The 14169-nt window shown below is 41.7% G+C and overlaps 1 protein-coding gene across 3 annotated transcripts in view; it reads left to right on the plus strand.

The window, feature by feature from the left end:
- The first annotated feature begins 2444 nt into the window (after window positions 1-2444).
- The window catches only part of TPD52 (tumor protein D52), a 133771-nt gene continuing 122046 nt past the window's right edge, over window positions 2445-14169 (plus strand). For all 3 annotated transcript variants that reach the window (XM_086335410.1, XM_086335411.1, XM_086335412.1), the window contains exon 1: window positions 2445-2495. In XM_086335410.1, the coding sequence (XP_086191536.1) occupies window positions 2477-2495 (19 nt within the window). In that variant the 5' untranslated portion in view covers window positions 2445-2476. The remainder of the gene's footprint in view (window positions 2496-14169) is intronic.

Consider the following 14169-nt stretch of genomic DNA (forward strand, 5'->3'; position numbering starts at 1 on the left):
ATTTGTCCACAAGTTAGTTCATAGGTTGAGAGATTGTCTTTCCAATCCTTTATCTGAGCAGCAGCTAGTCAAAAATTCTTGACCACATTATATTTCCTGCCTATGCAAAAATATACTGCTGCTGCTGCTAAGTCACTTCAGTCGTGTCCGACTCTGTGTGACCCCATAGACGGCAGCCCACCACGCTCTCCCGTCCCTGGGATTCTCCAGGCAAGAACACTGGAGTGGGTTGCCATTTCCATCTCCAATGCATGAAAGTGAAAAGTGAAAGGAAGTTGCTCAGTCGTGTCCGACTCTTAGTGACCCCATGGACTGCAGCCTACCAGGCTCCTCACTGTTACATTTAAAAGGTCATTTAAGAGCAAAAAACAAGTGACTTCTTTGGAGGTCCAGTGGTTAAAACTCTGCACTTCCAATGCAGTGGGTCCAATGCAGGGTTCCATCTCTGGTCAGGGAAGTAAGATCCCATATGCTGTGCCATGCGGCCAATAAATAAATATTTTAAAAAGAAAAGATATATCATTGCACTTCTTTGTTATAAACACTGGATTGTTAGTAATAGTAGATACGATTTATATTAATATCTTGGCTTCCCAGGTGGCACTAGTGGTAAAGAATCTGCCTGCCAATGAGAAAACTCAGAGAAGCGGTTTCAATCCCTGGGCTGGGAAGATCCCCTGGAGTAGGAAATGGCAACCCACTTCCGTACTCTTGACTGGGAAACTCATGGACAAAGCCCCTGGGGCCCCAAAGAGTCAGACATGACTGAGGACACAATTTATCTTATTTTGAAATTTTGGTCTGAAAGCTAAACTTACAATATTGATTCACTGCATGGCATAATTAAAGCAGTGAAAAGATGACCCAAACGATCTTTGACCTCCTGGAGCTCATAAGCTGCTGGGTTATAACCTAGAGGGGCTGGGAACATAAACCTATGACTGTGGCAGGCTGGCCTGGGAGATGAGTGAGAGTGGTGGGTGCTACAGGAGAGAAGCCAAGTGCAGTGGGAGCAGGCAGAATCAAAGAGGAGAGGTCTCATTGGATTGAGATAAACCCAATAAAGTTCAGGAGAAGAGGCTGTCAATGCAGGTGGGAAACAGATACACTTGGAATGGCACCCCACTTGAGCACTCATGCCTGGAAAATCCCACGGACGGAGAAGCCTGGAAGGCTGCAGGTCATGGGGTCGCTGAGGGTCGGACACCGCTGAGTGACTTCACTTTCACTTTTCACTTCCTGCATTGGAGAAGGAAATGGCAACCCACTCCAGTGTTCTTGCCTGGAGAATCCCAGGGCCGGGGGAGCCTGGTGGGCTGCCGTTTATGGGGTCGCACAGTCGGACACACTGAAGCGACTTAGCAGTAGCAGCAGCAGGTAACTATTGCTAATTTAAAAACATAGTAGCAACAGCCAAACTCCTGTGATGTTTCAGGCAATGCGGGCTAGAGGCCTAGCCAGAGTCTCTAGGTAGCACACAAGGAAGCTTCCTTCCTTCTTAGACCCAGATGGCTTGGAAATTGGGCTACCACCTTAGAACTATGTAATAATCAACCTGACTTCATTGAAGACAGTAACTGCAGAACACTTAAACAGAATGTTGATGCTAATTACGAAGAGTGTTATTACAGGAACTTCAAACTGTCCCTTGATCAATGGACATGAGCCTTTTGATATTTTCAAAAGATCCCTGTTGATAAGTCTACCCTTTGCTTAATTTAATTCATTTAACTCATTTCAGAGTGTGGTCCTTAATCCTGCACTCAAAATAGTCAGATTTTATTGCACGAAAATCTTCTGAATTTGTCACTTAAAACCCTGCACTCTATTAAAAAGACAAGGCCACATCATTTTTTCGAGAGATTCTTTGAAATTTTAACCTCTTGGCCTGTTTCGGACCTACTCTGGTAGACAGTCTAGGGTGTTATTTTGGGAGCAGGAGAACATGAAGAATGAGTGGGAAAAGGAGCCACTGGCATTTGAAAATAACCTTCCTGCGTTTGCCACTCAATAAGCACAGAAGAGCAGGTGTTAGGGGAGGCAGAGAAAGGGCATCTTCAACGCCCCGGAGGAAACTTCTGATGATAAATAACTTGAGGGTGCGACGTAACGCCATCCCTGTCTCCACGCGGTCCCCACGCAGCCTCCACGGTGCTGCCGCGTCTTGGCGGTCCCCGCCTTCCCCTCTCCTACAGGGCGTGTTGCAGCCTGCGCTCACCCGGCCCTCCCCGCCCCGCCGCCCGGCACCGCCCGCCGGTCCTCCTCCTGCGCCGACGCGGCGGAGCGCACCGGCCCGCGGGGTCAGGTGGTTGGGTGACGCCCCGGGAAAGCGCTCCCCACCTCGCGCGGGCGGCGCCACCGCGCCCGACGCCTCCGGGGGAGGGGACTTCCCGGGAGCAGCGGGCGGAGGACGGGAGGAGCGCTGCGCGGCGGGCGGGCGGGCCGAGCGGGGACGGGCTGCCGGCGGGAGGGAGACATGGACCGCAGCGAGCAAGGTGAGGGCGCGGGCGCTTCCGGGGTGGGCGCGGGGCCCGGCGCGGCGCGGCTGGGGGCCCGGGTCCGGGGTGCGGCGGCGCGCGGCCTGGCACCCGGGCAGGTGCGGAGCCTGCCGTGCTGGAGCCGCCAGTTGCGTCCCCGGAGCCGGATCCCAGGTCCTGGTGGGGCCGGGCTGCCGGGAACCGGCGGCCGGAGGGGGCGGATGGGACCGCGCGAGGGTGCGCGGGTGTTGGAGACAGCAGAGAGGACGGGAAAGATAGAGAAGGTTCTGGGAGGCGGCGGAGGGCCGGCGCCAGGCGTTCGGAGCCGGGGCGGCGGATCGAGAAGCGCTTTGGTGAAAGCGGTGCCCGGGAGCCCTGCTCACCTCGGTCTGGGACCGGTGGAAACTGAGGGACTGGGGACGGTGGGTCGTTTGGCCCCGCACGAGGGGCGCGTGAAGCCCTCCCAGCCACACGTGAAGACTTTCTGCTCTCTCCTTAACGTGGTTAGGATTTTTGGTGGCATTTGAGCCCGTGGCGTTGGTTTTGGTTGCAAACATTTAACATCCCCCAATTGTGGAGCAGTGTCTCTAGGTTTGTTTGGAGGCGGGGAATTTTTCGTAGCGAGGGTCCTCTTTTATCCATCAAAGGTGAAACCCCTCCAACACAAAACCTTAGTCTGATTACTCTAGCTTTGGCTGCACTTGTTTCTGAAAATAGTATCTCAAGGGAAATTACTTCCAGTAATCATTATTTAAGAGCGATGTGGCATAGTAGAACTAGGTTTTCAGATTTAAATATTGCCACATCCTAGAAATCTTTACTGATAGTAACACAGTAACCACACTAACCATAACACAGGTTCGCGGCAAGCTTTTAAATATATACATATAAAGGCTAAAAAAAAAGTAACAGTATTGAGGTTAATTTGGGGAAGTGGGGATAGGAATTATTACTATTTTGAGTCTTAACACAAATTTTTTTTTATGTACTACTCTCCAGTATCTGCCTTCATGCATACGAGTTTTCATTTAAGTCAAACCATATTCCATGTATACTGTTTTGTAGTTTACTTCTGGTCAGTTGTAAAATAGGATTTTTGGAGCCTTCCAGCTTTTCCTTTCTCTCAACTCCTCAAATTAATCTCATCTTACATTCATTTGATACAGTATGTACATGTGTGCACCGTTGTATCCAACTCTTTGCCACCCCATGAACTGTAGCCCGCCAGGGTCATCTGTCCATGCAGTTTCCCAGGCAAGAATGCTGGTGTGAATTGCCATTTCCTTCTCCAAGGGATATTCCCCACCCAGGAATCGAACCTAGATCTCCAGCACTGCAAGCAGATTCTTTACCAGCTGAGCAATGGGGAAGCCCCATACAATATGTAGTTTATAGTATATATGTCATACATTATATATGTACATATATACACGTGTCCACATATTGTCTAGATTTCAAACTTCTTGAAGTTAGAAGCATATATTTCATTTTTGTCCACAGTTGAGTAACCTGGTGATTTGTACATGGTAAACATTTACATGTTTGAGTCGGAAAGCTCCTCACAGGTCTCAGGTGTATTATTGTTAGGAGAAGGCCTAGAGGCTACCACGTAAGTCAGTATTTTTCTATCTGGATTTTCATGGGGGTAGTGAGGGTGTCCAGCATGTGAGCATGCATACATGTGTATGTCTTACACTGTGATATTTAACATAATGATGTTTTTAGAATATGTGGCTATGTTTGGTACTCCTCAAAGTAGATGAAATATTAGTGTTTGAATCAGGTGAATGGAGTGACTGATTTTATTAGATTTTTGTATTCTAGTTTGGCTGGTAAGAATCACGGCCAGTAGTAGTTCTGTAATATTCCAATTTGCTGATACACTTTATATGGTTATTGTAGGATTACTGTTTGTGCGTGTGTTTGTGTATATGTGTCTAAGACATGTTTAATAAATCCCTTGGTTTATAAGAGGAGTCTTTTTCTGTCTCTAATTTACGGATGTTATTCTTTGGTAAAGATATTTGTTAGTCATGTTACTCCTTGCATTTAATTGTCATTCTTAGAGGGCGAGGGAAGTCCATCCTCTTAAAGTGGAGAACTTGGACGCCAGACTCTAAATGAAAGACGAGCTAGCTGCCTGGGCAAGGTCAACTGAGGCTACATAGCTTGGCAGTCTTAACAACCACTTGGCGTTTCCTTATACTTTGGGTTCCTTCTGCCTCTTTTTTGTCTTTTCATCTTTATGTTCCCACAGCACACAGTTTTTTAGAAATGTTTGTTGACTGCCTCAGATGAAAGGCAAGTGCCCAAGGGCCAGTCTCCTTCCAGCCCCTGAAACCTCTGAGTTGGTTACTTGCTTCCCACTTCCTCCTGTTCTTTTTCTCTGTGTTTTAAAGAAGCAGAACTCTGGTTGGATGGACAAAGTTGCTGATAAGACTGCAGTGGGTGTGGAGAGTAAGTTTATCTGTCAGCTCTCTGAGCTAGCAGAGGAGACAATTCAGTCTTGAGCAAGTCCATGTAGACTCCTGGCTGAAAGTGAGAAGGGAACCTGGATTTTTAACTTGCAGGTTCACCAGCAAAGTGTGTTGGCTGGAATAAGGTTTATACAAAATCTGTGATTGTCTGCTGAATTGTGATTTTTTTCAAAGTACCTAAAAGCAAATCATAATATTTTAGGATTTAACTTACTTTTTTAACATGTGTGGATTTTGTTGTGTTTGTCCCTTAAAAAAATACTCTAGGGACTTCTCTGGTGGTACTGTGGTTAAGATTCTGTGCTCCCAATGAAGGGAAGCCTTGGTTGGGGAACTAAGATCCCACATGCTGCACAGCGTGGCCAGGAAAATAAAATCCTCTAGATACAAAATTAAATGGCCTACTACTTGTCTTGAATGCATGTCTCTGCATTCAAGAATGAAATGTCTCCTTATCTGTTCCTTCTTGTATGAAGTTGTCAAAATCTAGCCTTTGCTACTGATTTTATTGAATAGAGCTATAATGTTTTGAAATGAACAGTTTTATTTTCAGCGCTGTACTCTGAATGCTTTTCAGTATCAGTCTGAGATTTGCCTATTTTTCGTGCCCTCCCCCATACCCAGACTCTGTATACAGTACTCTGCTTATGTTGAGAGCAGTCAACATCAGATGATTTAAAATTCACCATAAACAACATACTGCCTCTTAGGAGTTTCTATGGGTTCAGCACACTTAACGTGTGTGCCATTTCCCACCTTGAAAGTGCAGCGGCCTGCTAACTGTAGAATACACCATGTAAAAAAACTCCTGACTGCCTTTTATGGGGCTGAATAGATAATCGTGCTCGAGTACTCTCTTATATTGGCTTCCCAGGTGGCACAGTGGTAAATAATCTGCCTGCCAATGTGGGAGACACTAGACGTGGGTTGGGTCCTTGGGTTGGGAACATCCCCTGGAGGAGCAAATGGCAACCCACTCCATATTCTTACCTGGAAAATTCCATGGACAGAGGAGCCTGGAGGGCTACAGTCCATGGGGTTGCAAAGAGTCAGACATAATTAAGCACGTGTGCACATACACGTGCACAGGCACACACTCTCTTATATTAGTAATAACTTGTAGTTTAGCACCATTATATTGACAGTCACCTAGCCACTAAGCATTTTATCTGTGTTTGAATTAAAACACCACCACAGCTTTTTATCTTAAGGGGGTAGGGGAAGGCTGCTATGGTCGAAGCAACTGGGGAAAGGGGAAGCCTGCAATGAAACAGTGACACGATAATAGGTCACTATAATTTCAGCCTGGTAATTATGCCTTCAGAATAACAAAATGGTGAGGTGTTGTTGATTTACAGATAAAACAAATGTAGAAATGAATAGGTAACAGCTTTGAGGGTCTGCTCACAGATCTCTGGGTGTGAGTCACTCAGCATCATGGTTTCTTTGGTCAAGTCTTGCTTTCCATATGGTGATAATGTCTTTGTTAACTTGCATTCACTTCCTGCATCTGTTTCTATGCAGCAGTCTGCTTGGTCCCTAGGGGAGAGCTAAGTGGTAGGAGGGGTTGTGATCCATCAGTGAGATCTCAAAACAGAATAATCTATGTACACAATAAAAGCAAATACACTCAAGGTTCCCAACTGAAGAGAACACCCAAGTCCCCTGACCTTCTGTGCTCCTCCTGGGCCTTGCATTGGAGGCTCACATTATTTTATTTTCCTTGTAGGTTTAATTATTTCTGTTTAATTGTTGACTGTTTTACAATCTCTCTTCTGAGACTCTCCCAGATTTTATTTAAACTGGGTGGGTACCAGAAACCATAATCTTAGCAGTGTATTTTCATTAGAATAAATGTCCAAGGGATCAAGGGATTTAATGTCTAGTGCAAGTTAAAAAATGTTTGAATTAAAAACACTTCTTGGTAGCTGAGAGGGATTGTTCATTTTATTTTATTTTATTTTATTTATTTTTTTGGAATTGTTCATTTTAGAAAAATCAGAAAATACACATGGAGAGAAAGAACATAAAACCACCTATAATCCTATTCTGGAAAATCACTGTTAGCATGTTGGTTTGTATCCATCCATATAGCTGTCCTTTTAAACAAATCACAAAATAATCTCTTATTGAATATGTCATCTTGTATCTTGCCTCTTCTTTAAAACTCAGTATTTTAAAATACCCTTCTGCAGCATCATTTTGACTAGTGTGACCAGGTAATTAATGCACATGATGGAGTTCAGAATGATTAAAAGTTTGCAAAATGTTAAATCTCCCTTCCATTCCTGTCTCCTTGGCTATTTCTCTTGGGTAGTGATGTCACCATTATTAACAGTTTCTTCTCCATCCACCCAGAGAGATTCTACTTATGTAGGTATACACACTTATATTTAAATATGTACAGTATTAGTGTGTGTGTTGTATAAGCTGTAGTGCACAAATTATTTCACACCTATCTTCTATATTTCTATATATACTGTATATACTAACAGTATATATTTTAGAGATCATTCAACACAATGTTATATAGAGTTGTTTCATTTTTCAGGGCTATTTGTAGATGTCTATTTTTAGATATACCATGTTATGTACCATAACAGATGATACTTGTTCCCTATTGAGGGACATTTAGGTTTCCCCTAATATTTTGCTATTAAAACAAAGCTGCAGCAAATAAATCTGTATGCAAATTATTTGATAAATGTGCTGTTGTATCTGTAGGAAGAATTCTTAGAAGAATGTGACTGTTCAATTTTGATGGTGCTAGATTCTGCTCCATAGAAGTGGTGCCAGTTATAATCCACCAGCTATGTGTGAGCATCTGCTTCTCTCTATCATGTGGCCAGGGTGTTGTCACATTTTTCATCTTTGCTTCTCTTGTGGGGGGGAAGATGTTTCGCAGGCTGTGTTTATTATCTATTTTTCTTAATATGAAGGCCATTATACTTCTTTTGATATGTTTGAGATCTATCTATATTCATTTTCTGGGACATGTCTGATCATATACCTTGCCAGTTTTTTCTATTGTTTATCCTTTTCTTCTTGATTTCTTCATGACATGAATTGCTATTATATTTTTTCCTAGTTTGTTGTTCCTTTTTTGACTTTCTGGTGATTTTTTTTCTGAGCAGAAATATTAGTTGATGGCAGTTTTCATTTAATAGCTTCAAGCTTTTGAATCGTTCATAGAGATGCTATCCTCACTTTGAATTTATGTTTTTATTTTTTACCTTTAAATCTTTCATCCATCTGGAGTTTATTTTGATTAAAAAATGTGAGTTATGAATCTTAACCTCCTTCCCAACTCAATTGGCTCCTCAGTTGTCCAGCACCATTCACTCACGAATGGGTCTTTGAAACACTGCTGCTGTCAGTGCTAAATTTCTGTATTCTTTTCTTTCCCCCTCTTCTGTCCTAGCAACTAAACTGTTTAAATTATTGTGGTTTCATAACATGTTAAAATGTCTGGAAGGACTAGTCTCTCCTGATCACTCTATTTTTCTTTTTATTACTAGATGTTTTTCTAGCTGTTTCTGCCAGATTTTATTTCCAAATGAACATTAGAATCAACTTGGTCTGGATGCAAATCCAACAGAAATGTAGTTGATATAGCTTTCTTCCCTTCCCCTGTTCTCTATCCTCCTCATTTCCCTTTCTCTCTCTCTTTTTTTTTTATTAGACCTGTTTCCTTGTCTTTTTCTTTATTGAATATCCCAGTATATGTTCATCATAGTTGTATTGTACATACTATATATACAATTTTATATTGCATTTTGGATACTACTAGATAATAAGAATTTTAATGTACCATTGAAAAAAGTATCTTCAAACTGTATTTTTTGATGACTGTACTCTTTCAGCATTTGATGTTTAACTGTTTTTTTTTTTTTGTGGGAATATAGATTGCTTTTTATTTTAGCTATTATAATACTTTAAAGAGAAAGTGTTTTAAGATAAATTTCTTGAGACAGGACAAAGGATGTGAATATGCTTAGGTTTTTCATGCCTTTGGCCAAATTGCTTTCTGGGAAACATAATTATTACTGCTTTTTTATTGTAGTAAAAATGCATGACAAGAAATGTATTATCACAACTGTATTTAAGTGTATAGGATAGTATTGTTAACTCTATGTACTTTATTGTGTAACACATCTCTAGAACCTTTTCATTTTGATGACTGAAACCCTGGACCCACTGAGCAACACACATTTTTTTTTCTCTACAGCCCCTGGTATCCACTATTCTCTTTACTGCTTCAGTGAGTTTGATTACTTTAGATAGATCATTAAAGTGGAATCATGCAGTATTTGTCTTTTTATGACTTATTTCACCTGGCATAATGTCTTTAAGGTTCATCCATGTCATTGCATATTGTAGGATTTCTGTCTTTTTTAAGGCTATATAACATTCTAGTGTGTATGTATGCCACATTTTCTTTATCATCTTTTATTTTCTTTGTCCATCCTTCACTGGACATTTAGGTTGCTCCCTCCTCTTGGCTGTTGTGATCATGGGTGTGCAAATTCTCTTTTATGTCCTGTTTTCCACTCTTGGGTATATACTGTAGGAAAGGAATGTTTATTTTCCCTACCCTTCTTAGTTCTTTGGCTTGTCTAATAATTAAATTAACATAGGGGAGACTAACAGGAGAAAACCAAATTTAGTTGCGTATGTTCGGGGGTCCTACAAGAATATGAGATCCTCAGGCATTTAGCCAGTTGAGACTTACATGATGCTCTGAGCTATGGAGAAAAGGGATAGGGTTCTGGGTCTTGAAAGGTGAGAAAGACAATTCACAGGAAGATGGAGAGAAGGTTTGGTAAAGTGTTTTCCATTCCCTGCAGGACGATGGGGCCCAGAGAGGACTTTGATCTCTAGCCCCAGTCCAGCTGCCCGCAGTTCACCCCACCTCACCTGGACTATTTGTAGTAATCTCTTGTGATAGTTCCCTTCCTGAACCAGATACTCTATCTAAATTCTTTTAGACAGGTAAGGGAGAAATAAAAGGTTTTCCTCAGTCTGCTGGATTTTGATTGCCGTCAGCTCAAAATAGTCACAATTCCAAAGTGGTAGTTTGAGGGAGACTTGTTCTGAAATCCTCAATACCCAGAAATAAAGTTGCTGGTTCCTATGGAAGAAACACAAGCTGGAATCAAGATTGCCAGGAGAAATATCAATAACCTCAGATATGCAGATGACACCACCCTTATGGCAGAAAGTGAAGAGGAACTCAAAAGCCTCTTGATGAAAGTGAAAGTAGAGAGTGAAAAAGTTGGCTTAAAGCTCAACATTCAGAAAACGAAGATCATGGCATCCGGTCCCACCACTTCATGGGAAATAGATGGGGAAACAGTGTCAGACTTTATTTTTGGGGGCTCCAAAATCACTGCAGATGGTGACTGCAGCCATGAAATTAAAAGACGCTTACTCCTTGGAAGGAAAGTTATGACCAACCTAGATAGCATATTGAAAAGCAGAGACATTACTTTGCCAACAAAGGTCCGTCTAGTCAAGGCTATGGTTTTTGCAGTGGTCATGTATGGATGTGAGAGTTGGACTGTGAAGAAAGCTGAGCGCCGAAGAATTGATGCTTTTGAACTGTGGTGTTGAAGAAAACTCTTGACAGTCCCTTGGACTGCAAGATCCAACCAGTCCATTCTGAAGGAGATCAGCCCTGGGATTTCTTTGGAAGGAATGATGCTGAAGCTGAAACTCCAGTACTTTGGCCACCTCATGTGAAGAGCTGACTCATTGGAAAAGACTCTGATGCTGGGAGGGATTGGGGGCAAGAGGAGAAGGGGACGCCAGAGGATGAGATGGCTGGATGGCATCACTGACTCAATGGACGTGAGTCTGAGTGAACTCCGGGAATTGGTGATGGACAGGGAGGCCTGGTGTGCTGCGATTCACGGGGTTGCAAAGAGTCGGACACGACTGAGCAACTGATCTGATCTGATCTGATGGTAGTTCTGTTCTTAGGTGTTTTGTTTTGTTTGGTTTGTGAATTTCTCTCCTGTTTTCCATTGTGGCCATACCATTTTACATTCTCACCGAGTTATTTTAGAGAGAACATTGTAGGGACCAAACACCTGCAGAGAGAGGGAGCCTCTGTGGTTCTAATTTTTCCATATCTTTAGCTACACTTTTCATTTTTGATAGGGGCCTTCCTAATTGAGCTGAGATAATATCTCATTGTGGTTGTGATTTGCATTTTCCTGATGATGAGTGATGTTGAGTGCTTCTCGGTCATCTTTATGTCTTCTTTGGAGAAATGTCTATGATTGGATTATGAATTATTAATGTATTCTGGATACTTAGGCCTTATGAGATATGTGGTTTACACATATTTTCCTCCCATTCTGTAAATGCCTTTGTCACTCTTGGTTGTTTCTTTTTCTGCACAGATGTCATTGCTTTGGGGAAAAAAAACAATTAGAAAGCTTATAGGTAAAAAACATGCCATCTCTTTTCATTTAAACGTTTTCCACCGTCTAAGAGGCTGTAGATGATATTAGCCATTGTGTTCCCCTTTGGACATTGGTTGTTCCTTCATTGTTTTAATATCTTTTTATTTTATTAAATTAAAAAATTTAAATTGACTTATTTTTTGGCTGCACTGGGTCTTCGTTGCTGCGTGTGGGCTTTCTCTAGGTGGGGCGAGCAGGGGCCACTCTCTGTGGTGTGCAGGCTTCTCATTGCAGAGGCTTCTCTTGTTGTGGAGCCTGGGTTCTGGGTGCGCGGTCTTCAGCAGTTGTGTGCACAGGCTCAGTTGTGGCTCACAGGCTTGAGAGCACGGGTTCAGCTGCCCCAAAGTGCATGGGCTCTTCCCAGACCAGGAATCAAACCCATGTCCCCTGCATTGGCAGGCGGATTCTTTACCGTTGAGCCACCAGGGAAGTCCTCTCCTTTACTTTAAAATTGTGTCTTTGCCTTCTTCTGCTGCCACCCTTCTCCCCTGTTCATAGTAAACCTTTGTGTTTTGCGGAAAATATTTATTTTTTCTATTTTGGTTTTGGTTATGTTTCATGTTATTTTTCTAACAGAAGACATTATGAAGAGCAGATGTTTTCTTGGTGACAGTTTTTAGAGTAACTGTCATGGCTCTCAGTTGCCTTCAATACTTTTTTCTCTGTGTTTATGTCTTCTCTTTAGATGCTTTTGTAATCGATATTGAAAGTAGTGGTTCTAGGTAGGACTATTAGTTTCCACGCTTTGGCTTATAGGCATGGTGACTGTACTTCATGTTACAGCTATGCAAATGTAAATGTCAGCTTAAAAATGATATAAAACATCACCATATAAAGTTTTGGATTGAGAATTTACTTAATAGGATTAAACTTCACCCCTTGTATTCTGAGCTTTTTGGAGGCATTGTGGTGTGGTAAAGGAGCTTATGGTGTAATGAATAGGGCTGTAGGAATAAAGATAGCAGTTTATCCAACCCATTAAGATTTGTACTTGGTTAGAAATGAAGTGTCAGTAGGAGACTGTTCCGTTTGTATTCCAGACTCTCATTCAAGTGTGTACATGGTTGGTACTCCATAAATATTTGTCCTATTGTACATATATTCATTAGAAAGGTTTCTAGCGTATATAGAGTCACATGGGATTAGATAGAAACAGTTAACAGGGAAAGATAATAGTTTGGCAGGGAGACAAGAATACCTGTTCCAAGAATACCTGTTCCAAATGTGCTTTTAGTTTTATACATAATCACTGAAAGTCTGATCTGTAAATAGAAGCCAAATTGGTACTTTACTTCTCAAGTGTACACATAAGAGTATTTATGTATACATTTACAAGTAGAGGAGGAGACAGTGCTGATTAAATGTTTATTCTCCAAAGGAAGTTGGATGTAGTGCTCACTAAGTAACTTTCTTAAATGTTTTCTATGCTATTTCATCAAAAGTAGTTATTTGCTTCTAATGTATCCTGAATTTAAGAGGCACAGATGGTGTTGATACATTTTAGATTTCTTTCAGTTAAATTGAGAAGGGCAGTGGAGATGTTGACAGTGGCGGAAAGGGTTTGCTACTAGTTAACAGAATGAAAATTATATAAAGAGGGAAAATGCAAACATTTCTGCTGGCTGGAGCATTTTAGCAAATTGATGACCAACTTTCCATTTTGGTATATACTGAGTATATCACTTTTGGTATATCAGTTTATTAGCAGTGGGAATGATGATGATTCTACCTGCTTTTTGCACAACTCCTTCTAATTTTTCTTTGTATTATTTCAATTCAGTCTTTCCTAATGCAAGGTAATAGGATTGATATCATTTTTGTTTTATATATGAGGAAACAGAAGCTGAGAGATCACGACTTCCCCATTCTCTGCTAGAAGCGGAGATTGTTACAAAACCTTTGTCCCACACCTGTTGTTTCTCAAAGGGTAACTGGTGGCCAAGAACAGTTTCAGCTACATTTGCAAATCAGTTTAAAGGGCTGGGAACACTTCACACTTTTTAGAAATATTTTCCTTCCAACAAATTAAAACAGAATTGGAATCTGAAGGGACACCACTTCAAGCTCTGCATTATAATAACCTAAGTTTTCTAGTTGGGGTTTTACTGGGCAACTTTTAGTAATACCACTACTACCACTAATACCAGCAACAACATCTGCTCAGGGTTTTCCGTATACCAGATTCTGTTCTAAATGTTTTTCATGTTTCATTTTGAAAATGTTTAGAGCAAATCTGTGAGCCACATCCTTGTTTTACAAATGAAGAAACAAGATGTGAGAAAATGGAGTAATAACTTTTCCAGGGGCACAAAGCTTGACACAGACAGAGCTGGGTTTTAAATCCGAATTATTTGGCCATAGTGTTCCTGTCCTTATGCTACCTAAAAGTATAATGAAAGGTGTTGTTCAAAATGATGCCATTCTGTGGTAGCTACCACGGGGGAGGGAGCACTCAGACTGGTATCCACCTCAGAATGTGGTCTGTCCTCAGGCACCAGAACCGGTTGAAAATATTCAGGGTAAAGAATGCTAGAGCCGAAGGTATGTCTGGGTTGAAAATTGGTTTTCATCGTTTTCTGGTCATGAGACACTGGATAAGTCACTCAACCTCTTTGAGGCTGATTATACCTCAACTATTTGTGAAATTTAAGTAAAAATCTGTGACTGGCATGGGGGCTCAATAGATACTAATTCTCAAACGAAGTGTTTGTATTTCTGTAGAATGCTAATTTGCTGATTTCCAAT

This window comes from Bos grunniens, chromosome 14 (assembly GCF_055505025.1).
Source record: "Bos grunniens cultivar Pamir isolate PY7600 chromosome 14, Bosgru_T2T1.0, whole genome shotgun sequence".
Lineage (NCBI taxonomy): Eukaryota > Metazoa > Chordata > Mammalia > Artiodactyla > Bovidae > Bos > Bos grunniens.